The sequence below is a fragment of the Neopelma chrysocephalum genome, unplaced genomic scaffold (genome assembly GCF_003984885.1).
Source record: "Neopelma chrysocephalum unplaced genomic scaffold, ASM398488v2 Primary Assembly neopelma1_26, whole genome shotgun sequence".
Lineage (NCBI taxonomy): Eukaryota > Metazoa > Chordata > Aves > Passeriformes > Pipridae > Neopelma > Neopelma chrysocephalum.
The window spans coordinates 27526312-27550441 of record NW_020897695.1 but is presented as its reverse complement, the minus strand read 5'-3'; the positions used below and the strand labels follow the sequence as shown (position 1 = coordinate 27550441).

At 40.1% G+C, this 24130-nt stretch overlaps 1 protein-coding gene across 11 annotated transcripts in view; it reads right to left on the bottom strand.

The window, feature by feature from the left end:
• The window catches only part of KIAA0319 (KIAA0319 ortholog), a 58909-nt gene that overhangs the window by 4713 nt on the left and 30066 nt on the right, over positions 1-24130 (bottom strand). For 6 of the 11 annotated variants that reach the window (XR_003533057.1, XM_027676017.1, XM_027676019.1 and 3 more), the window contains 17 exons: positions 22979-23162; positions 20678-20782; positions 19917-20014; positions 19447-19534; positions 18806-18898; positions 18125-18257; positions 16122-16350; positions 13706-13829; positions 11019-11151; positions 10004-10152; positions 7895-8046; positions 6985-7123; positions 5658-5817; positions 4225-4367; positions 3508-3630; positions 2019-2109; positions 410-501 (listed from right to left, as the gene is read on the bottom strand). Coding sequence is in view for 9 of the 11 variants with exons in the window: in XM_027676017.1 (XP_027531818.1) it covers positions 410-501; positions 2019-2109; positions 3508-3630; positions 4225-4367; positions 5658-5817; positions 6985-7123; positions 7895-8046; positions 10004-10152; positions 11019-11151; positions 13706-13829; positions 16122-16350; positions 18125-18257; positions 18806-18898; positions 19447-19534; positions 19917-20014; positions 20678-20782; positions 22979-23162 (2236 nt within the window). In the remaining 2 variants the exon portion in view is untranslated. The remainder of the gene's footprint in view (positions 1-409; positions 502-2018; positions 2110-3507; positions 3631-4224; positions 4368-5657; positions 5818-6984; positions 7124-7894; positions 8047-10003; positions 10153-11018; positions 11152-13705; positions 13830-16121; positions 16351-18124; positions 18258-18805; positions 18899-19446; positions 19535-19916; positions 20015-20677; positions 20783-22978; positions 23163-24130) is intronic. The other 5 variants (XM_027676020.1, XM_027676022.1, XM_027676023.1 and 2 more) reach the window with 5 other exon arrangements.

Below are 24130 nucleotides of genomic sequence, written 5' to 3'. Positions count from 1 at the left end.
TCCAACACTTCCCCTGCTAAAAACTGGAATTCGAGGAAATCAAAATATATGTAAATAGCAGCTGAACTCTACTGAGGTTTAACAGGGCACCTAGAGGTCAGGAAGGAACTGCTGGGCAGCAATAAAAACAGCTCCAAATTAAAGCATGTGCAGAGGAGAAAGGGTTACATAGAGAATATCTGTGGGACAATAAGATGTTCTAAATTAACTAAGAAGCTCAGAGCAGTGGCTGAGCCCAAGGCTTTATACAAGAAATTAAGCAATTCTCCTGTAGCCACTCCATTGTCTGACTCTGCCATTCCCAAACTTTTAGGCCAGCTTCTGGGCTCCTCCTAACTACAGTTGTCAATTCAGACACATTGACTGTACGCTTGGTGGATGAGTTTACAGTTTACCATATAGCACTTACTGTATTTGGGTCGTAGTTCCATTCTCTCCTGCTCATCTATGTTATCTAGGATGGTATATTTTGTTTTCTTTCTTATGTTTGTCCTCTTTCTGCTAGAAAGGAAGTTACCACAAAGACATGTAATTCTCATGTACACACATAAATCTGGTCCCTCTCCCTTTTCATACACATAGCTATATATACCCTGATATACACAATGTCATTGTACTTTCTCACCTCCACTTTAAAATAGTTGTTCCAGTTTATACCTGCATAAAGCAGCTGTACAATCTGGACAAGACAGCATAGTTTATTTTCTCTCTGATATACAAAGATGAAGAAAGTAAGACAGATTCATTTGCTTTCCTAGGCCACAGGGGTTCAGTTTGTTCAATTTCAACATAGTTACTACAGACAAGGCAGACATATATTCATTTGCCCTCACAGTTCACAGTGAAGCCACCTTACTGCTCAGCCAACATTACAGCAACAGCCAGTCACTTGGCCTCCCCTCTACGGTCTTCTAAAAAAAAAAATAGAATTCATTTGGCAATTCAAAATCTTTAAAACCTCCAAAACTCCAGTCAAATCTTAGGACTATAGTGTACTTTTCCCTGTAGTTTCCCCAAGGCAAAGGGAATCTCTTGCCATTCTATCCTGTGCAGCATTTCCTTCCCCTTTTTCACATGGATTTGTATCAACCAGCCCTCACTCTCTGGCACAAGCCACATGAGGACAAAGGACAGAAGCAGGTGAAGAATCCCTTTATCATCAAATCTACACAAGCCTGTGAGGCTCCACACTGTGGGGGTGGAGTGGGACACGCTTTACTATATAAAGTTTTCTACTAACAGCACTGTTCCTTCAACCACAGAAAGAAAATCGGTATCAACTCCCACGCATCCTTTACATACTGCAAAAAGTTGAAAATATGGAAAGATTTTGACAGCATTTTATTTTTACTAACACCTGAACAAGCTATCTATTTGCTGAGCCATTTGGGCTGCAGCAAAAACACTTGCTCTAGTGACAGAACTTGCAGGGGCCTGTCACTTGAAAGAGAATTTCTTATCAGCTCACCAGGAAAGACTGGAGGGAGGGCAGAAAGGGAAACAACATACAGTAGTAGATAGAACTGTTTAAGGAAAGAGGAAGCAAGAAGTCTGCATAACTGAGATCGCTGGAGTACTCCTTGCCTGTTAGCCACATGCAGCCCACCTACCCACCCTTCCTGCCCAGGGGAAACACCAGACTGGGAGCAGATCCTTTCCCATGGCCTAGAACATTCCATTATCAGTGACTGACCTTCAGGGTGTGCCTATTTTTTGTTAGCATAGAGTACCTGGAGGACTCGGAGACTGTGAAGATCTGCAGTATACTCAGCATTTTGACATTAATTATCACTTCATATGAATGATACTGCAACATTAGCTTTTGGTTTTTTTAATGTAGAGAAGCACAGAGACACAAATGGATACTCCTTTTTTCAACAAAAGTGTGTCTCTACAGAAACAGTTACAGGAAGCTCTTCACATGTCTGAAAAGAGTTCAGTGGTTTAGTGCTAAGGACTGGACTAAAATACGGCAGTTTTTGCATATACCCCATCAAAAAGAAACACAAATCACGTACCTCTTGCAGCAGCAGATGCAGAACCAGGCAAGCCCTACCATGACCACAATCAAAATAAAAACAGATACAGTCACATAGAGTATATTCCACTCTGAAAAAAGAAACACAACAGTGCTTTGTAAAGTCATGAATAATTTCTAATACAAACCCTATTAAAATAACCAATTCTGAGAAATGGCGAGTACCAACAGGAAGTTAGGAAAATTCAGCACATTCATATTCTCAGAAGAATTCCTAAAAATTCTTAAGCTTTAAGACTGAAGTGCATGTTAGAAAATTTTCTTCCACTCTAATACCTTTTACCATCCCAAGATTTCTGAAGTCTATGTGAGAACTGAAAGTCCTGCAAAGGGGCATGGTTACCACCTCAGTTATCATTCTCTAACTGAAATAAATATAGGTGTACTCTAGTCTGGCTTTAAAAGAGCAGTAGTGCTTTAAAAGAGCAGCTGAATAGAGATAGATCTTTCTACCCGCACACTTACATTTATAAATCCAGGAAAACGGAAGGATACAGAGAGATGTGCAATAATGTGAACTCCAACGTGTGTATGCTCACTATTTTCAGTGTTATTATTATACTATGGAATAGCACAGCATTAGTGCAGGGCTGCAGGAGGTCCCAGCCTCAGGCTTAAAACCTACCACCCTCTTTGGGTTGACATTAGTCTTTGTTTACTACATAGCCCACGGTTACTTAATGGTTTGCACTAAGCTCCTTATAAACGTTTACAGATTTACTTGAAGACTAGTGCATTGCTCAGCAAATGTCTCCAAGCCAGTACTTAGAGAGTTGAGCTTTATTTCAACTTAAGTAGAACACAAATTTAATTTAAATTTAAGTATTAGTTTTTTGAAATAGAGAATCTAAGCTGATAAATTAGATGTGCCACAGAATATAGACAGGATGATGCTGGTGAACCTAAATTGCATCTCCTAGATGCAACAGGCAAACTGAAAGAAACAGTGGAATTAATCATGCTAAGAAACTGAGGTTCTAAAGGTGACAATATTGGTCAGTCCAGAACACTGATGTCTTCTTTGCTTAGATCAGATCACACTGCTGGCACAGAAGCATCAACCACCCACTCAGAGAATCTAAGTTGCTCTCTCTTTTACAGCTTTGCAACACTCCTACTCAAAAGCTTTCCAGTGCCCATGTTATTCAACAATCAACTGGCCCCAAATTGTTGCAAAATCTCTCTCCCATGAGAAAATTTTCACATATTTTTCATCAGATAGTGATTCTTTTTAAAATTTAAACTTTTAAAATATTTTAAATACAGGCTACTACTGCCAAGACATTGTAATTTCAGGAAATTATTCAAACATCTTTCTACAGAAATGTACTGCTGGGCTGGAAAACAGAGACCGTTTCAGTCTTCCCTCAGCATCTACCTCCTAAGTATTCCCCATTCTGAGACCAAATAATCAACAGTCACAAGACTAGGAGTTACTCTTAAAATATAAACCACAACACCAAACTCACCACAATTACTCTCTCCATCATTTAGATAACGATGTATTAAGTTTTCCATCCACAGCTGGTAGCAAATGCAGCGCTTTGTTATGGGGTCACAGTGCCCATGTCCAGAGCATTTCAAAAGACAGGCTATGAACAAAACCAAATGTGGGTCACTTGTGTAAATGGACAACTTGTCATGCATCCTTTTTGGGCAAAAGCAGCAGTTCATTATAAGAAACCCTAGTAGCCTATCTATATTGAAAATATTAGAAGACTAGGTTATAACACAGCAGTCACCTGATCATTCTACCTGATACATGCAGACAAGAACAAGTTAGGTTACCAGCCTATTTACTGAACACTATAAGCTCTGAAGGAACCAGAGACATGAAACATATTTATATTATGGCTATATTGAATTTTGCCCATCTTCCAAAAAAGGATGTTATGTAAGGTATCCTTATCCTCATTCTCCAGGCCTTCCTGATGCAGACCAGTTTAAGATGTACTTTTGCCTGCTGTCACAGATGATGTCCTTTAAAAGAACACAAGTAATTGGCACCAGTTTTCTACAAATCATGAAACATTTTAAGTATTGTCTTCAACATTATCTTTTGGAAAGCTACACCCAAGCCCAGACACCAGATGGCGGACAGAAGGCTTTCATGCACTGTTTCCAGGCGCTGTGTTAGCCAAATGCATGCAGAGTTCCAAGATGAGCAAGCATGGTACAAAACACACCAGCCGTGTCAACTCGCAGGACTTTAAAGAGCAGGAAGTCAGCCTTCTGTTTCAAGAGCTGCACGTGCAGAGTTCTTGAGACATCCGATGCCTTGATCACCGTGGAAGGATGCCCGTTCTGCACGTAGAAGACAACTGCGGTGCTGCAGAAAGAAGGTCATGAGTGCTGTCAAAGATCTCTTTTGTCAGGCATTTAGTAATAAAGTATAAAGGCATATAGCCTTTAGTTTTGTTTGTTTCTGGAAAGCAAATGTCACCACTGATAAAGATTTGGGAATTCTGTCCATGGATCAGTCAACTCCATTCAAATGACACAGACTTCATTCTGAGCTCGGAGCACCAGCAGTTCTTTGGCTTCTCAGTTTCACAGAAGAAATGTGAGGACAACAACAAATGCAATTCCCTTCCTGGTCCTCCTGACTTCTACTTTAAGAAGTACATATACATTTGCTTTCTCCACCCTCATGCAGAACCTGTCATAAAGCCCTCTGAAGCAATTTCACTAACTTTAGGAAATCAAATTAAATAGGAGAAAAAGCTCAGAAGCAAGGGATACAGAGACTTCATATGGAAGCCCTCTTCCCCCATCATCCACAACTTACAAGTTGGGTGGCATTGATCTCATCCTGCATCAGACACTTCAGGGAACATTTTAATTTAAAACGCTGTTATTAAAAATATCATAGCTATAAATGCTAGATTTTCCAAACTGTGTTTTTAAATTTTAAGACGTTCCCCGAGAGCTAAATAAACACCAAAATGGGCTTTAAATTGCCAAGTAGTTAACAGGAAGGAATTTAAACGTAACTCATGTCAACATGAGTTGGGTTCTGTGGGCATGCACAGCCATCTCTAGCTCTCTACAGCAAGCAGGAGGGGTATTTCTACTTCAAAGTAAAATGCCACATGTAGGAGTACCCACTGGGGAGTTTCCTCTGCAAAAAATGGATTTTCATTACCAGTTACCTGGGAAAATGTTTATAAAATATTAACAATATCAAAACCTTAGAGAAGAAGTAGAAACAAAAGGGTTTGATCAAATAGAGTTGGAACCTTATTTGAAATACAATACTTGCTTCGCTGTGAGAAAGTCTCTGTTTCACTCTGTCCAGCATTTGGAAAAAAATAGCAGCCCTGCATGGAACAAAGACACTGAAATATATATCCATGCACTTTCTCTAAAGGAAAAAATAAAAAAATCTACACAGAAAAATTTTGATTTTTTTTAAACAAAATACTTCAGTTCTAGACCTCTGCAGAGCTTATTTCATCGATTTTCTACCGCAGAAGAAATTCACCTTTTAAAGTACATTCTGTTGAGAAGTACAGCATTTTTTGTCATCTTACAAAAGATTATTTTGCAACTAATTATGAGCTGTGAAAGAGGCAAAAAAACCCACAAATCTTTCTGGTACAGGAGGATATCTTTGTACCTTATATCTGAGTAGGCTTGTATCTTCTGAACTTTGATATCTGAATCCAAAACATTCAGCAATACAGCCAGCTGTCTCACCATAGTGTCCTTCTGCTGTTCACTCAGCTGTCCCACTCCAACCTGCAGAATCAGCTCCACCAGACCATTCCTTTTGGGATCTGACAGAAGAAGAACATACTATTCTTTCAGAGCCTGGCAAATATTTCAGTACCAACTGAAGACAACATGCAGTACTTCCAAGTATTTATTAATACTATATTTTCCTGTATAAGACCTGTATCACTGAAAAGCCAACTCTTTCATGTTCTTAAAAAAGTACTTAGCCTATATTGTCACACTCCCTCTGAAACAAACCCATCTCATCAATCGAAATAAGAGTACTTCAGGGTGCACTTCAGTTCAGCATTTACATATTTCCGTGCAGAATAGCAACTTCTGTTCCCCTAAATGCTGCCATCCTAAAGTCAGAGGTAAGCATTAGGTGAGTCTAATTACCAAGTTCCCTGCTACTTATTTCCTACTGGTTATCACTCAGGAAAAGAGAGCCAAAGATGAACTTGTATGTCTGAGAATGGCAAATCTGAGAAATATCAGATATGTTTACCCTTTCAAACTGAGGGTTCTGTTAAATAGTACTTGGACTTCTAGAGTGCCTTGCAAAGAAAAGAAACTTCACAGTTATCCAGTGAGAATCATGAGCCAATTATTATGACTACATTCAACAGTAAAGTGAGGAACAGAAAATCACTGCCCAGGAGTCAGACAAGCAAGAAAACTGAAGCTTCAACTTCCATCATATAGCTATTTATCCTGCATTTGAAAACAAGTCTATAAAACAAGCAATATCAAACTATGAAAAGACAGTTTACAACTCCCTAACATTCTCTGAGGACTGCTTTTTTCCTTAAGGAGAAAAGAAGAAAAACAGACATAAAGCCACACTTTCAATCATCAAACACACATCTGCAGCATTTGTACCTAGACTTAATGTTTAGCTCCCATCTCTTTCTACTGGCCAAAAAGATTACAGTCAGAAAAAAAGAAATGAAAACCTACAATGAATGAAGAGGAATAAAAGCCTAATGAAAATATTAACTAGAAAGTATAATTTTCATTTATTGATGCTCCCACTAAGGTGATTGTAGCAGTTAAGAATCCTGACATGTCATCTTCTAACACACTCAGGCCTATTCAGAGAACAATAAGGTAGGAAGAGAAAGACCTGTTTGTTTTGAGAGAATCTTGTCAACATCTAAATAAATACATGAAAAGGAGAACAAAGATGTGGTATTCACGACGTATGGATGACCTTTTAATTGTCATACCAGGCCGCACTTCAACAGTTGCTGAATCAACATCTGAGTCTCCTTTAGCATCTGTCACTTTCAAGTGGAAAGTATAGGTTCCTTCCACCAGATTAGTTAGCTGCAGTACTGCCTCGTGGTCTGAGCCATGGATCACATCCTGCAAAAAAAAGGTACTGGAATAATTACACCCTCAGGGAAAGCTGCAGGTTTGACTATCAAGTTGGCTATCCGGTACGACAGTGTGAGTTCTTGCTTTGGACTTTCAGGACAAATGTGACCTACCCATAGTTTATAGCAGAGTAAGGACAGTTTGGAAGTGAAAGTTAATGAGGATGTCTGCATAGTATGGATATTTTCATTAAAAATACCCCAGAAAGAATAGCTGACAATCTGAAGAACTCAATTGCTTGAAAATCCGAGACAGTTACATTATTATTTCTCTATTTTATACCAGTATCCTTAGTTCTGCTTTCTTAACTCTTAATTTCCTTTCCTCTGAGTTCATGTATTTTCAAGTATCAACTCTGCCAGCTATATTTAAGCTAAGCCTCTTCAATTCTTACACCCTCATGTGAATTGCCTCTAGAAGCTTTGTTTGGATTTTGCTGTTTCTCCTCTCTCAGCACTTGCTGATTTTTCAGTTTCTTCCTGAGTGCAAAGAGCTGTCCACAACACTTCGTGAGACAGGGAAAACAAATTATCCCAGGTTTAGTAGGACATATAAATTTCAGTTTATCATGAGGTATTTCTGCTTTCTGCCTCTCTCAGAGAGCAGACTCCTCTGCTGTACTGAAAATATCACAGCCCCCTTGAACCACAGCATTACAGAGAGCAGGGGAGACAAACCAGAAACAGACACCATACATCAGAGCATCTTATGAGTCACACCTGCTCTCCTGGCTGCAATGACGTCACATGAGAAACTCACCCCAGCTGCTGGGCTTTGACCGTCCCGAATCCACAAATATGACACAATCCCCTGGTCATCAGCAGATCTTGAGCCATCCAAGGTAACAGAGTTATTTGGAAGCACGAGAACATGTTTCCCACCGGCATGCGCCCGGGGTGGACTGTTGTTTTCTAGACACAAAAATACTGGAGGATAAGGATTTGCTTTCAAAACACGAGAAATGTGACCTGTCATTGCTAATACACCGACACTCCAATTCTTTACTTGATAATTACAGACAATAACAACACAACCTCAGGTTAAAGCTACAGGGAAAGGATGAGTGGGTATACAAAATTTGGCTTCAGAATTATTACAGTCTAACAAAAGCAGAGCTGCACCATGAGGAGAAAGATCTTTTTCAAAAAGAATTGTGGAATATTCTATTTAGAGTCTCACAGTAACTTAAGCATCAGATCTTCTCAGTCAAGCAAAAAAATTTTCTACCTACTTAGAAACACGGCCCAGCATGAGATCACCATGCTGGGATCTTTTCATCTGGAGAATCACTTATTACCCAGTAGAAGCCTGTGCAAGAACTTGTATATTCATAATGCCTGTATTTAGGCAATCAGGAAATTTAAGGGTAAATCTAGTTCTTACTGCTTACCACTAGCAGTGAGATTAGGGCACACATTGGGTGCATGGCAAAAAAAAAAGCCAAAGAAACAGAAACATGCTCTTTTTCCAGAAACCAGACATCACTGACTTTTCTTTAGAACACAACCGATAAGACAGAGATCCAGCAACCTGTGGGGCTGAGTGAAATACCTCACTGGACATAATTAGTTGGAGATAAATAATTCAATATTGGGCACATCTCAAGGGCATTGGCTATAACTCTATTCTTTAGAACAGCAGAAAGTTTTCTGTGATACAAGGGATTTGTCTCTTTCAAATAAAAGCATTTGACTAAACTTGGTTATTGGAAAACTAAGTATTTTTAATACTGAACCTGTGACTATAGACAAATATATTGTGGCTATACTTCATACCACAAATGAGACCACAGAACACATTTGGGCAGAGCTGTTGCCACGTATTTCTAATTAAACACCTAACTGAAACTCTGAAATGGTTCAAGCAATGATGCATATGGGTAAAACAAAGTCCAGCTTCTTCTCGAAGAGGCACAAGGGTCAGGGCGATCCCAAGCTCAAGTGCAAGTTGGGCAGAGAATGGACTGAGAGCAGCTCTGAGAAGAAAGACTTGGGGGTGTTGGCTGACAAGAAGTTCAAAATGATCCAGCAATGTCCACTTGCAGCCAAGAAAGCCAACCATATCCTGGGCTACTGCTGAAGTCAGCACAACCCCGGAAGTGTTCAAGGTCAGGCTGAACAGGGCTTTGAGTAACCTGGTCTCGTGGAAGGTATCCCAGCCCACGGCAGGGTGGTTGGGACTAGATGATCTTTATGGTCCCTTCCAACCCAAAACAGTCTATGATTCTATCATTATCCTAAAGCCTCTTCCACAGCATGCATGTTGGGAAAAAAAACCCCACAAAACAAACACACAAAGACCCCAAATCACCGAAACCCCACACCACAGCAGCTGTTTCCCTCTATAAAAAAAAAAAACCACAAAACAACAACAACAACAAAAAAACCAAACCAAACAAACAAACAAAAAAACCCCCAAAAAACCCCCAGGTCTTTTAATACTAAATTTTCAAGTGGAAATTGGTTCATTGAGATGTCGCTTCTTGGAGGTTACTTAAAATCCACAGTTAAACTGCTTTTCTGCTCAAAGTTTAACTTCAAAAATAAAATAAAAATGTATCTTCTTAGTGATGTAGACATATCATTATCAACAATATTAATTTGGAATATTTTTATTGCAACTAATTTTGCATATATTGAACTTTAAAATATCTTGCAGCAAACAAAATTAATTCTGCCAGTCACTTACAATACTACTGTATTACAGAACAGGAGACAAGTCTTACTGAACACCCCCGAAATATGACAACAAATATATTATAACTTTCTGTTCTGATTTCCTTTACATTCTGTCAGCAATTGAATTAACTGGCAAGCTGCCCACCATATCCTAACACAGCAACAAGGCTTCCCTGCCTTCAAGGCTTACCTTCCTTCACAGTTATAGATAGCACAGATGCACTGCTTAAGCCCTGTTGGTCTTTCACGGTCAGCCTGAAGTGATAGGTACCAACTTGAAGACCAGTCACAGTTGCTATTGCTTTGTCATCATTTTCCATCTGTACAGAGCTTGGTCCACTGAAACAAAACATGTCAGAAAAATAATCCTGCACAGCCAGCCAAACCACTTGTTCAGCAGCACTGCTCATGCCATTTGCTTTTATTTTATAGCAGATGGCTAAAGACCTATATGAGACACGAGTTTAGTTTAGAGAATGCATAAATGCATTTTTTTGAGGCATTCAAAGCACCCAAGCACCACATACCCAGTTATAAGAAGAGTAGAAAATGCACCCCAAATATTCAATCTCACCACTGTACTATTCCATGGGAGCATGTAAATGATATTGCTCTAAGAGCCACTCACAACATGTACTGGCTGCCAGCAGACCTCTTCCTGTACAACGTATGATGCTTGCATGAGCTAATAGCTTGTCCTTTTATTAAGGATCAGTTAGATTTGCACATAAACATACAAACTTTTGTAGAACATTTTCAATCATCACTCAAGACTGCTTTACTCAGTCATTACTGAAAGTTCAGGACAAAGTGACTGTCAATTTACTTTATTATTCAATAAACAAGTAACTGAGAAATCCTTGTTCTTCTAAGCACTAATGGGAAAACTTCGTATATTACCGGACGGTACCCAAGCCTGCTACTTCCTTTTTAAACAGGAGACACAGAAATTCCTGTCATTTTTTCCTAATTTTATAAAAGTAGGCCTCAAAATGACACACTGCAAAACATACACCGAGGTTGCCTAAGCTTTTCAAGTTGAACTTAAAATTACTATTTCTTACCCTATTACTACCCAAGTGGGAAGGTCCTGAAAGCAATTCCCAAACAGTGCATCACCCAACACAATTGCATAAGAGACACTAAACCAAAGCACTTTCACTTTGTTCTCTATTTTATTGGAGATTAGTAAAATCTCTAGCTACCTGATATTTTCCCAATGATAGAAGACAATGCCTTGGTCATCTTGGCTTTTGCTTCCATCCAGTGTAGCACTTTCTACTGGGAAGGTCAATTCTTTGTCAGGGCCAGCCACTGCTACTGGAGGACTGTTATTTTCTGCAAAATAATATTTAGTGTATGATATTTGCTATGTAGTCACTGGCAATTAGAGGGAAGATTTTATACAGAATATTTTATTAAAGAATTGATATATTGGCTCTAAAGGCACAAATCACAAGTATAACATGCACGAGCCAGCAGGCAGGAGACATCAGCTCTGCAACAAGCCAAATACCACAGCAAATGCTTCCCTTTTGCACTGCAGGTACAGTCACACTCCCAAAAATTCTGCTGCATGCCCAATGCATTATGTGAAATGTTACATAACAGGAGTGGTGGGGTATTCTTGTGGTCCTACTGCTCCATCTCTTTGAAAACCTCTCACTTGGTTCTTTGCCCTCAAAGAAGATATTGACCTGTGTTTTCTGCTGCTCAAGGTCAGCACGACGCCACTAACTTAATGCCAGTTCAGAGTCTTTGAGGATTTAGTGCAAAAACATGTAACCTGTTATTCTGTTTTCAGTCTCTACTTTTGTGGCATGGTAAAACTGGCAACGCTGCCACTTTCCTGGGTATTTATTTGTTCTTAGGCCTGACTTCAGCAATAGCATCTTTCTAGCTCCACACTATAGCAGGTCTTAAAGGCACCACCACACACTGTACTTCCAATTTATGTTCTTGATTTCTGCAGTAAATGCCCACTGTAAAGTTGTGCCAGAAGGATCATCTACAAAAAAGATATTTATTAAGCAACAACAGGAAGATAAAACATTACCCTGTGGTGGAATGTGAAACCTTCACATTGGCAGAAAAGAACATTTCGGATGTAGTAGGCAAACACATTACAAAAAGAAAAGGTATTAAAAAAAATTAAATCTCATGGAGCCTGGACTATTTGGGCTCATTCATCTCTTGGCTCCCAAACCTAAACAAACATTTGAAAGACGCAGCTTTTGAAAACTCCTTGCTTGACACTTTTCCTTAGAAAACACAATGTAATTCTGGTGAGAATTCAAATCACACAAGGACTCTTGCACAAGAACTGCACAACAGTAAGAAAACTGAGCAAAGCACTGATTGATACTCTGAACAGTTGGGGTGGTTTGAGTTGCCCCCCCCCCTCCTGGGGGGGGCTGGAAGTGGTTGGTCCCAGGTGAGTTTCTGGAGCTGGTTTTTGCCCCTGTGAAATTAGGATATTACAACAGCTGGAAGGAAGTTGTTGGCAGTGTGAGAGAGAGATTCAGAGCCATGAGGTAAGAGGAGAGAGGCCTGCAGGCCCCTTGCAGGGGGCCAGGCCCTCTCTCCCCCCGGCCAGGCTGCGGGGAGCCCAGGACAGTATTGAAACTGAATCAGGTGCTGTGACTAAGGCTAGGGGGCTTTTCCCCCCACTGCTCAGGAGAGGCGGTGGTGTGGACTTGAGAGGCCAGCCAGGGGGTTGGAGCTAGCCCCTCCCCCCCAGCAGGCAGGCGAGGCATTGGAGCCAAGCCAGAGATGGGCCAAGGGGTGGTCCGGAGATGGAGAAGCAGCTGCGATCGCACAGAAAAGGAAGAATTCCAGGCAGAGGAGAGAGACTGAAGCAGTCTCACTGCTACCTTCTTTCCCCACATAATGGGACGTAGTGACCTTGAGCTGAGACTGAAGCAATGAGAGACGGGCCGAGCCCTACGCAAGGTTTGGGCGAGAGCAGCCGAAAACCAAAGGGGAATGCCTCCCCAGGACACATGGAAGCCGAGCTGATGCAGCAGCTGGAACAGAGAGAAGTCAAACCAAGCAGACTTTTTCTGGGTAAGGACTTTTGGTGAAAACTATTTGGGGCATAAAAAACTGAGCAAGACCCAGAAACCCTGCAACCTGGAGAGGAAAGAGTGAACATCTTACTCTCTGGGAAGAACCTTCACGAACCAAGGAGAAAGGACTCAAAGCTGACTCCCTGGACCTCGTGATGAAGACCTGGTAAAGTAAATGTTCCTTTGCAGTCCAGGAAGAGACCTCAGCAGAAGCCGAGGAGCTGGTGGGGGTGCAAAAGACCCCTTCCCCAATACCTCAATGAGAGAGACTTTAGCTATCGCCCTGAAGGTTTTTCTTCTGAACTCATGTGGGAGGACCCCCAAGGGTGGTAGAGATTGTATTAATACTGTGTATTTATTTGCTTTTTAGTTTCTATAGTATTTATTGTGTTAGTAATAAATTTTCATATAATTTCCCCATGCTGAGTTGTGCCTCTCTGAAACCTTCTCTCTCTTGCACTGAGGCAAATTGTGGGGGAGCTTGGAAATTGGATATTTTTGAGGTCAAACCTCCACAACAGCTTTCAAAACAGATTTTGTAGGACATTAAAACGAAGACCTACAATTTAGCTTTTAGAAGCATTTAAGCAGATCTCCATGCAGGTAGCCTTACACAATCAGGCTGGTGTGAGCTCTCAGGATCACCACCTGGACTTTTATAATTCTACACTTGTTTTAACTGTCTGCTTTGACAGAAAACAGAGGTGGAAGAGTCCTTGATGCAGGGATAGCAGACATCCCTGCAGTGTGGGGACATAAGGCACTGGAAAATAGTGCTAACGCATTGGGCTAGTCCACCCCAGAGGTGCCTGCAGGTGACTTACCAGGCTGCACGATGAGTGTGACCTCAGCCGTGGACCGCTGCCTTGCAGAGTCTGTGACAGTCAGCTGAAACGTGTAATCTCCTTCCTGCATTGCAGATAACTGGAGGTACGGCGTCCGCACTCCCTTCACAGCATTTATGAAGACAGAGCATGAGATAATGTTCATGGATAATGAAAGGTCTTACAGAGCAAATGTGAGGGAAAAAAATGTTTTAATTCATAAATACGGTGTTTGAGCAACACTTTGAGCACCTTGCAGACAAAGAGGATGCTTAAAATTTGGTGCACAGACAGATGTAATGTGTTTGCAATTGCAACTGTCCCTACCAAACACAGAGAAATAACTATAGACAATAAATCTTAATTTCTCCTGCTGGTATAATTATTGCATTATTTCTGAACAACAATAATTCTCAATCAGGAAATTAAACACTGATGAAAATTCCTATAGCTCATTACATTTCCTTAGGGATATTTTGAATACAAACATCATGACATTTGTTAATATTTATAAGGATTGTTAAATGCAAAATCAGAATTGAACCTAGAAAGACAGGCTTATGGGAAAAAAAACATATCAAACAAGACAACTCTGTATTGAGTTTAGTCTTCGAGAAGTATTAGCTGATATCTATATAAGCTTATAAAATGACTGGGCCCAGCTACAGGTCCTTTTTCTAATAAAATGAACATTTGTGGCATCTCTCACATGAGGAATAACAAATCACAATGCAATTACATTTGGGGGGTTTTTTGGACAAAGATGATAATGAGAACTAAGAGACTTGATAAACTATTAACTAATCAGCATTTTAACAATGGATACCACATCAGAGACCAGCATCCTCTGGAACAGGTCCAGAGAAGGGCCATGAAGATAGATCAGGGGGCTGGAGCACCTCTCCTATGAAAACAGGTTGGAAGAGTTGGGGTCGTTCAGCCTGGAGAAGACCTTATAGCACCTTCCAGTACTTAAAGGGGGCTTATAAAAAGGAGGGAGAGGGACTTTTTATATAGCCAGATAGTGATAAGACAAGAGGGAATGGCTTCAAACTGAAAGAGGGCAGGCTTAGCTTAGATATTTGAAGAAATTATTTACTCAGTGTGGTGAAGCACTGGAACAGGTTGCCCAGAGAAGCTGTGGATGTCCCATCCCTGGGAAGTGTTCAAGGCCAGGTTGGATGGGGCTTTGAGCAATCTGATCTAGTGGAAAGTATCCCTGTCCATGGCAGCAAGTTTGGAACTAGATGATCTTCAAGGTCCCTTCCAACTCAAACCATTCTATGACTCTATGATCCTCAGCTTTAGGCACATGAAAAAGATAACTAGTCTGTTGAAAAGAAACTGTAACATGCACTTGCATTTCCACATTAAATACTCAATGAATCCACTGGATATCTGAAGCAGTCATTCCCTTCTTTCAGGAAGGTTGTTTTAAGGTTGAACAGCTCTCAAAAACTATAAGTTCAGCTTCCATGGATGCTTTAGGAAAGTTTTTTTTCTTGGTGAATGAACAGAAATAAGCCATAATGCTGCAAGTCCTTCCTTAATTCTGTAATTGTCTCTACAGTATAGGCTTGCATCAATATTACTCCTTTTCTAAACAGATCTACAAAGTAATCTCTTTCCAGTTCTGAAGGTCTAAAGCATTTGCCAGCATAGCAGAAATCATGTCTCCCATAAAAAATGGCTTCTCAGTTTCAGTTGGCTTCATTACATTACATTAATTACCTCAACTGCCTACAGAGCAGTAAGAATCTCCAACTTACTGAGTGTAAGTCCATTAAAAAAATTTATTAGCTTTTCTCAGATTAAAAAAAACCACAACAAACCAAACAAAAAAAAAAACAGAAAAACCCCAGCCATGAAAATAAGGGAATAAGTTCCATAAACCCTCAATGGAAACCCATGTTTTAGTGAGCATAAAAACCCAACACAGAGCATGGCTACATAACACTGCCAAAAGGTCTTGTCATCTTTCATGTCAATTCAGAAGATCAGGTTTCCATTTGAGTTCTACTCTCTCCAGGAGAAAGCATTGCAAGAAAACTCTGACTACCTCCACATTCTCTCATAACCAGTTTTCAGTATGCCCAGCACCTCAGAAGATGGGAACCTGTGAAGCAGGTTCAAGAACAGACAATGTGAACTTCATGTATTTTCAAACCACCAGTGAACAAATAACAGTGTTTGTTTGGACCTACAGAACGAAAACAATTATGATCAGGAATTAAAAGTAGTATCTAAAATAAGAGCTGAATACATCTAAGAGGACAACAACAACAAAAAAAAAGAGTAACATCATTCTAGATATTTCAGTGCTTCTGAGCAGTTACTCAGGTAGGTATGTGTTTCCTCATGTTAGAGGCAAAGATAAAAGAGCTTTCTAATCCTATGCACGGAGAAATCGACGTACCTGCATTGCTACAACCTTGCCTTTGCTTTTGGGACTGAGGGACCACTCATAGCTGACAATTTCATGGTCGTCACTGCTCTGGTTTCCATTTAGCGTGATGAAGTTCTGGGGCAAGGTGACTGCCTGATTAGGTCCTGCATTAGCAATAGGTGGGTAATCCACTGGTTTGTTGACAGTCAGAAAAGCAATGGTGGAGTTGGCTGCTCCATCTGAATCAATCACTGTAAGTCTATAACAGAAAACCAGTATCTGTTAAGATGGACTTCTGCCAAGATCTAAATTCAAACACTTATTTTTTCTGGTAGGTTTTCAAACACTACGTAAACCAGAGACACTGATTAGATGATACAAACTTCTCCTTCAGATGCACTCATCCCTCAACTAAGATAGGAAAGAAATTCAGAAAACTGTTTACAAACAGAGCTTTCAACATTTGGGGGAAAAAAAAAAAACCCCTAGCTATTCTGGATCCCAGATGAAACCCTCTGCCTGCAGTCAATGGCAGCTTCACCAATTTCAAACAGATTTCACTGCAAACTCTTTTAAAAATGTACTCAGTAAAAACCAGGAATTTCATTCATCAGCCATAGTGAAACAGTCCCTGTCAACATCTATAACTAGAACTGCTTTGGATTTTCAAAAGCTCTACTTATAGCACAGCAGCAGATCCTAACTTCTTATTTCTTCGTGGCACACTACTACCAACTTTAATGGAGCTTAATATCAATGTCAAGTCACAAAACTAAAAAAGTACAGGGTTTAAAAAAATCCAGACGTTACTGCCTCTCAGAAACACAAAACCAAATCATCTTAAAATGAGACTGTCGCAGACACTTGAAGGGGATGAAACCTGCCCTTCACAGTGTGTTAACTGACTAATTTCTAATCCTCCTCTGTTGTGAAAACAGCAGACAGCTGACCACACGGAAGGAAACCTGGGTGGGAACAAAACTAGTGCTCATTAGTTCTGTCATTAGGGAACACATACTTTTTGCAATGGGTGCACATCAAGAGCACTGGATTTTGTTGACTAGCTAATTTCTTGTCAACTAGAACATACTGCTCTAGTCAGCCTCCCTCAAGGGTGCAGAGATATAACAATTAATTTCGTAATTCCTTAGGTCTGGAACACACTTAAAAGTATTACTTGCAAGGAAGCTCTTTTTTAATATGGAAAAAAATTCACACTAATTTCTGTTGCTGTACAATATGGAATAATTCCAGTAAAGAACAGAGAATGAAAGTAGAAGCTATAGAACTTTTGGTGAAGTTTATGCAAACCAACACATTTAATATATACGTATGATGGCTTCAACATTCTGCTGATGCTACACTGATACACAATGTAGCCAAAGAACACAAGCTGGGTCAGTGGGAAGTCTGCCTCTGTGAAGACTAGGCTTTAAGTTAAAAAGTTCAGAAAAGGGACTCTGTTTTTCATTCACCACCCCAAACCACAAACATTGCTTCCATTGTCTGGACAAAACCTAGCTTCAGCAAGGTATAAATAGAGGAAACCAGTAGCAGAGCAAAGGCTTTTATGAAGAACAGAATGAGTCTCAGTAAAATCAGCACATAACAATGTCTTGTGAGGATCAGTCTGCCAATATTATTCTGTCTGCCACCACCCTTCAGGGGATGGATGACTTTGACACCTTGACTGCATAATTTCATCTCAGGGCACTAGCCATCTTCTAAGCTGGGGAAAAAAAGTAATAAAAAGAGTTTTGTCACAGTTGTTATTGCTGGAAGTGGGAGGTATTTAATTTACATAACTTGTGCTAAAAAGTATCACTAGCTGGTATCACAAAACCATTGCCAAGCACTTTTTAATATAACTGCTCCCTAAGTCTCTCCTCTGTGCAAAATGAAGGGTAACAGCATGCAGAAGAAAAATGAAGTCTTCTGTTTGAGGAGGTAGATGTGAGCACAAAAGGAAACAAACATTTAGCTGACATCACAGAAATAATTAAAGCCCCAAAGGAAAGCTTCTGTGCAGGTACCTGAAAGTGTAGTTTCCAGGAACAAGGTTAGACAGGTGCAAGACAGGTGTGTCAGCAGATGCCTTCTGCTCTCGCAAGGGACCTTTAATTTCCTCCCAGTGGTAACTCACTATCTTCATATCATCTATACTTTCTACATTCATTAAAGAAAAACATATCAGTTTCTTGGAGCAATTGCTGAAATGAATCCTAAAGTCTTTCATGCACTCATCTCTTACTGGTTTTCTACAACTGTCTCTTCAAGTATATTTGAAAAGGCTTCATGAACCACAGATTCCAAGTTACCCTCGGTATAATTTTTCAAAACAATTTTTCATACACATGGATTAAAAAAAAAAATTCAGTCTCAGACTGCACATTTCAACTTGTCTACTCTCAGTAACTATGAATATAATTACAACTTCTCATCACACCCTATGTGACAGCTCTCTACCAAGGCCCCTGCTGTTTGGATGCAGCAGCCCCTGACACATCGCATCTCAATCTCCAAGTGGAAGGCTGCATTTTATAATTTTTTTAATTTATTAAAATAATTTATAACTGGACTCAAATCTCAAAATAAATCATGATTTATCAGGGAACTTCTGAGAAGAAGCAATTCCACTTATAACTGACAAACAATAATGTCGTAACTGTATATTAAAAATACAGGATATAAACACAGGAGGGTCCAGTACATACGACTGCCATCGATGAAGGTGGAAGTTGTAGGCAAAGAAACTTCTTGTACTTTGGGGGAAGCAACAGCAACAGGCGGCTGGTTAACTCTGAGGGCTGTGAGAAAGACAGGGGGGAAGAAAAAAAAATATGAGTGAGAGCCCAGGCAAAACTAATGTTAAGTCTACAGATCAATAGTCCCCAGTGATTAAATCCAGATCAGACAGCTTTGCAGCAGCATCTGCTGTCCTTTTTGGACAAGGGAGAGAAAAGGTTACTGAATAGCAGTGTGCTGACACAGCAGTCTTCCACTGCAGCTGCTTTTAACTGGTATAATTCAGATCAGACCCATGCACTGTAATTTGCAGATAGAGCGAGATCAGGGCCTAATTGCTGTACTGGAGAAGGAATCATAAAAGGTGACATGATGCTATCTCAGGCTTTGCCTCAGGAGGGTGAAAGACCAGAAAGCACTTAAACACAGTGAGCGAGCTCCTTAGCTCTACTTCCTTAGAACCCTTTATAGATACCAAGATACGAAACATGTCAGCATGACTGGACTGCAAGATGTCCTTGACAAACAGTAACAGATATGTATGAGGAGATAAGCATGCTGTACAATTACTTGTGTTGAAAAAATTAATTACTTCAGCCAACTCACTTACCTGGTTTGACTGTGACATTTACAAAACCTTCACCAAAGGCATTTACACCAGAAACTGTCACTTTGAAGGCGTAAAGTCCCACTGATAACTGAGACAAACACAAAACAAATTGGGTTACATATTGAATTATCCAAAAGCAGTATGCATAAATCTGACAATCATATTGTAAACAGAGAAAAATCTGGATATCTGAATCCCCAAGCTACTTTTATATACACATACATGAAAGACCACTAGTCACTGCCTAGAAGCAAACACTTAGGAATTTTTCCTCTGTTTAGAAAATTATTAGAGCATGCTAAAAAAGACACTTCTAATCTTGCATAGATTTGGTGACACACACAGGTGAAGACATTCCAGATGACTCGAGGTCATTTGAACTCCTTGAATCAAGGTGCCTTTCCCCACAGGTTACAATTCTGTGAAAGGACCACACAGATACAATGAGCCTGAGCTTACAGCTCACTTACATGAGAGAGCTTCAAAGTCTGGCTGTGCCTGTGCTCCATTTCACCACCGTAGTCGGCAGGGTGGCTGATAAGGCTCCACTCATAGGTGTAAGCTGTTTCTAAGAGCAATAACACAGTGTAAGAGAAATCAGTTCTGCCTTCAAGATAAGAAAACAAAAGAAATCAAGTTCACCATCCATCAGAAAAAATGCTAAAGTAAGAAATCATGACTGCTGCTCTTTAAGCCTTCAAAATGAAGCAGTATGAATCCATGTTGAATATCCAGTGTCTTGCAACTTGGTAAAGCAGCAAGGATGTAACGGACTTCACAAATAATCTTCACAAAAACCAGCTTCACATGAAGTAAACGTGTTTTACACAGCTACCTATGAAATATATATTAATTGCTGCTGTAATTCAAAAGCTGGCAGTTTTAAGGTAAATGTTGCATTCAAAACTTACTTTCCCCACTTCCCTCCCATTTTACAGCAAGATGCTATAAACTGGGCCACATCATCTTTTAGCAGAAACTACAGGCTTTTTATTGAACCCTCTTGCTAATGAGTTTAGGTTCTGAAAATAAAAGCCACTTAAAAAAATTAATCCTTAAAATCCAAAGGAGAAAATCCTCTCTGCAGTTGGAGCCACAAAAGAGGTAGTAGTAGGAAATGAGGAAAATTGTTTTATCCTAAGGTGCAGATGTTGACATAACTCAGAACTTGTCTGCATTTACAGGTTGGTAGTGTGTGCATCTCCTTGTATACCAAGACTATTCAATTCACCTGTAGATGGTGGTGGGACGACAAAGGCATTCAGTTCAACCTCATTTTTGGGTAGCATCACTTGTATGTTATCTCCAGCAGACACAATAAGTTCTTTTACTGTATCTAAGACAGAACAAGTACACTATGTTATAACAGATGGAACTGATATAAATTTAGTATCTTCAAATATTATTTGCAATGGATTAATTAAAATTTGACAAACACTCTATAGGGAACAAGCAAGAATAATTAAAAAAAATTCCTCATACATAGTAAAATAATAATCTATTATACTCATAACTGTGGTTCCTTCATCTTCCACCAAACCAAAGTTTTTCTTCTTCCCCATCTATGAAGTGTCATTTTCCCTACTTCTGTTTTAGAGAAAAGTATTCTGATTATTCCAGTACATCACAGGTAATATTGCTCTACATAAAGAATAACATATTTTTAACAGTAACTGGATAGAAATGCAGGAATTTAAAAAATACACAGAGAAGACAAAAAAGCTATTTGCACTAGAACAAATATCATTAAATAAAGTAACATAGCTCATACTAGAACTTAAATATCACAGTTTATTTCACCAAGAAGCACTACTTCTATGTTTGTGTGGCACTTGTATGTCATGCTCCAACGTCCATCTCAGTGTCCCTTTTAAAAACTCCACTTGTATAGCAGGGCAAATGTGTTATTTCATACCTGAACTGCACATTCAATCCATTTGCTATCAAGTTCTCGTCTGTGAAAACTCTTTCCTCTTCCAAAAAATGCCTAAGTACACAAACACAGTCCCCAACAGAAACATACTAAAGCACAACTTCAGTAAAGTTCCCAAAGACCTAAATTTCAAAGGTTTTAAATGTCTTCCTTTTAATATTGGGAAACCACAGAACAAAGGTTCTCCAAAAGGCAACGTTCACGAGTGTATAAACGCCCAACTTACAAACTTGGAATAGATGAGCAAGAGGCTACTCAGCAGTGGCAGCTTAAAAATGGATGAGGTGAAGAGGCCACCCTGGCAGCACACTTTCTGTCACTGCTCGTTAAATGCACCCAAGGCTCCACAACTGATCATGGGAGTTGCCCTAGACACCTGTGGAGTGGAAGTTTGCACTTGGAACTCCACATGAGAGGAGAATAAAATGGCTAGAAGAGGGTGATGACCAAAGGAGAGAAGGAGGAACTGTCATTGGCTGAGAACACACAAACTTGAGGCAATCCCTGTATAAAGCAGTACTTACGGTGAGATTCATCACAACCTTCCCTTCAGTTTCTTCTTCTAAGCTCCTTTTTGAGTCCTCTTCAACCTCCTCTTGTGAAGGAGAAGGAGGAGCTGCCTAGTCAACAGTCAATGGTAATGATGATCCATAGTCTTGGAGAGGGATCTCTTGTAGCTCATCTCTTCCTGTCACATTCTACTGCTATCCTGCCTGGCAGGTTGCAGTTTTGCAGAGAGTGCCAAGAATGTCCCAAACCAGACTTGCTCTACCAGGAAGCAAAGGGCTTAGCTCTCCATATCCCTCAGTGCATCAGGAGTGCAGAAAAACACACATCTGTGCTTTTCTGCTTCTTGTGGCCCTTCTAACCCTTTGTCAGGGTGCCCAGGGAAAACTCAGCAGGAGAGAGAAGACACTAACATACACACAGAATTTAAAACAGCTACAGGGGACATAGTGATTAAATATCCTTTTCAAAATAAAAACTTTTGCTCTGCAGCTGGAAGTGTGATAAGCCTCCTCGCAGTTTTGAAACTGCAGCAAAACTTTCTTTTCCCAGGATGAGGAGGCCATATTCTCCCCTGTTAAGGGCTAGGCTTCTCCTCTACTAAGGGCTGAGCTTCCTCAGGTCCCACCTATGCTGCTCCATGTTATCTGACAACTACAGATAGTGGGAAGCCTACTGGAGAGTTTCTGAGAGGGATCAATGTTCTGAAGTCACAGAAAAATAACTGTATGGCTAGAAGAGACTATTCTGAAACTCCAGAAAGTCTCAGGTATTGCTCACCAACTATAAAAATTAACCCATTTAAAAAGAGGGTCTTAATCTCCACTTTTTACTTTGCTTCATTTGCTTGAGTTGTAATTTCCCATTAATGATGGACTTGGTCAGAGTTTTGCCAAAGAAGTAACTGGCTAAAGATCTGGGGTTTGCAGTGTTACCATAGGTCTACAGGCTTAAACTGGGATTATGTACCACTCGGATAAAGAACAAGCTCATACTAACAACAGGGTGGAAACCTGACAGCAGTAAAGCCACCCCTACTCGCAGTCCAACCTGCAGGTACACCTCAGATCTCCAGCTATGTCGAAACATTACCTGCTTTAGCAGCAGTAGCAGGTGGCGTGAACTGCTGCATGGGCTCAGATGGCACAGCATTAGAGGGAAGTAACATGATCCCACGTTCAGTGACGTTCTCTGGGGACACTGTGGGAATCTGGGTTTTCTCTGACACACCTGGGAAGAAATCCAATTTATCTGAAGAAGAGGAAGGTGTAGCAGCCTGAAAAAATGAATTATAGGGAAAGAGTTGTCATAAGTGAGACATTTTTCACATTTCTAGATTTAGAAGTATGCTGGTTTTCAACAGCATATAGGATGACCCTAGTGATTTATGTTACTAGGAGATTTTATTCATGTACAAAATATTTATTGAATGAGGACTGTTTTTTTGTTTGGGTTTTTTTTCCCAATCAATCTTTTAAGAAATGCTAATAATTTTCCAAGTTTCAAATGCTGAACAGTGTAGGCTACAGTAATGAGGTAACCTGAAATACAACTAAGGCTATCAGTTCTCAAAATAAAAAAAAAATAGTAGGACAGGTCTAAATACAGTCATAAACCTTTAAAAGTCAATGACAGAAAGTCCAAGTGGTATTATTGTCTCCATGATGTACACACACAAACATAACAGAATCCTTGCCTCTTACTACATCTGCTCAGAACAAACTTTCTCAGCCTTTTTATCTCCTCACCAGTAATAAAACACCCTACATCTCTCTCCTTCAGTCACCAAGCAGTAGTGCTGTTCTCACTGCTCCACCTTGTTAGGAAATCAGAACTGCAGCAAACAACACAGCAAGTTTGGCACGAATACCTCAGCACTGTGTGAGCCTTGCCTCTCAAGGACACATTAGCCTCAGTGGGGCAACGGTTTTTCCTTAATGTACTCAAGACTTATTTCTGACCCAACAACTAGGGAAAAGCATTTTTCCAATTATGGCTGTGTGGGGCACATGAAGACATAACATAGTGCTATTATTTGTATTTAATCTATTTACTGAAGAATAGGATTGTGAAGGTTGGTAAAATGTACACTTGTATCACAAATAGCTGAGGTGGAAAGGGACCTCTAGATAGCCTAGTTCAACCCCCTTCCTTAAAGCAGGGTTAGCCACAACAGGTTGCTCAGGACCAAGTCCAGTTAGGTTATGAGTATCTCCAAGTACAGAGAATCCACAACCTCTTTCA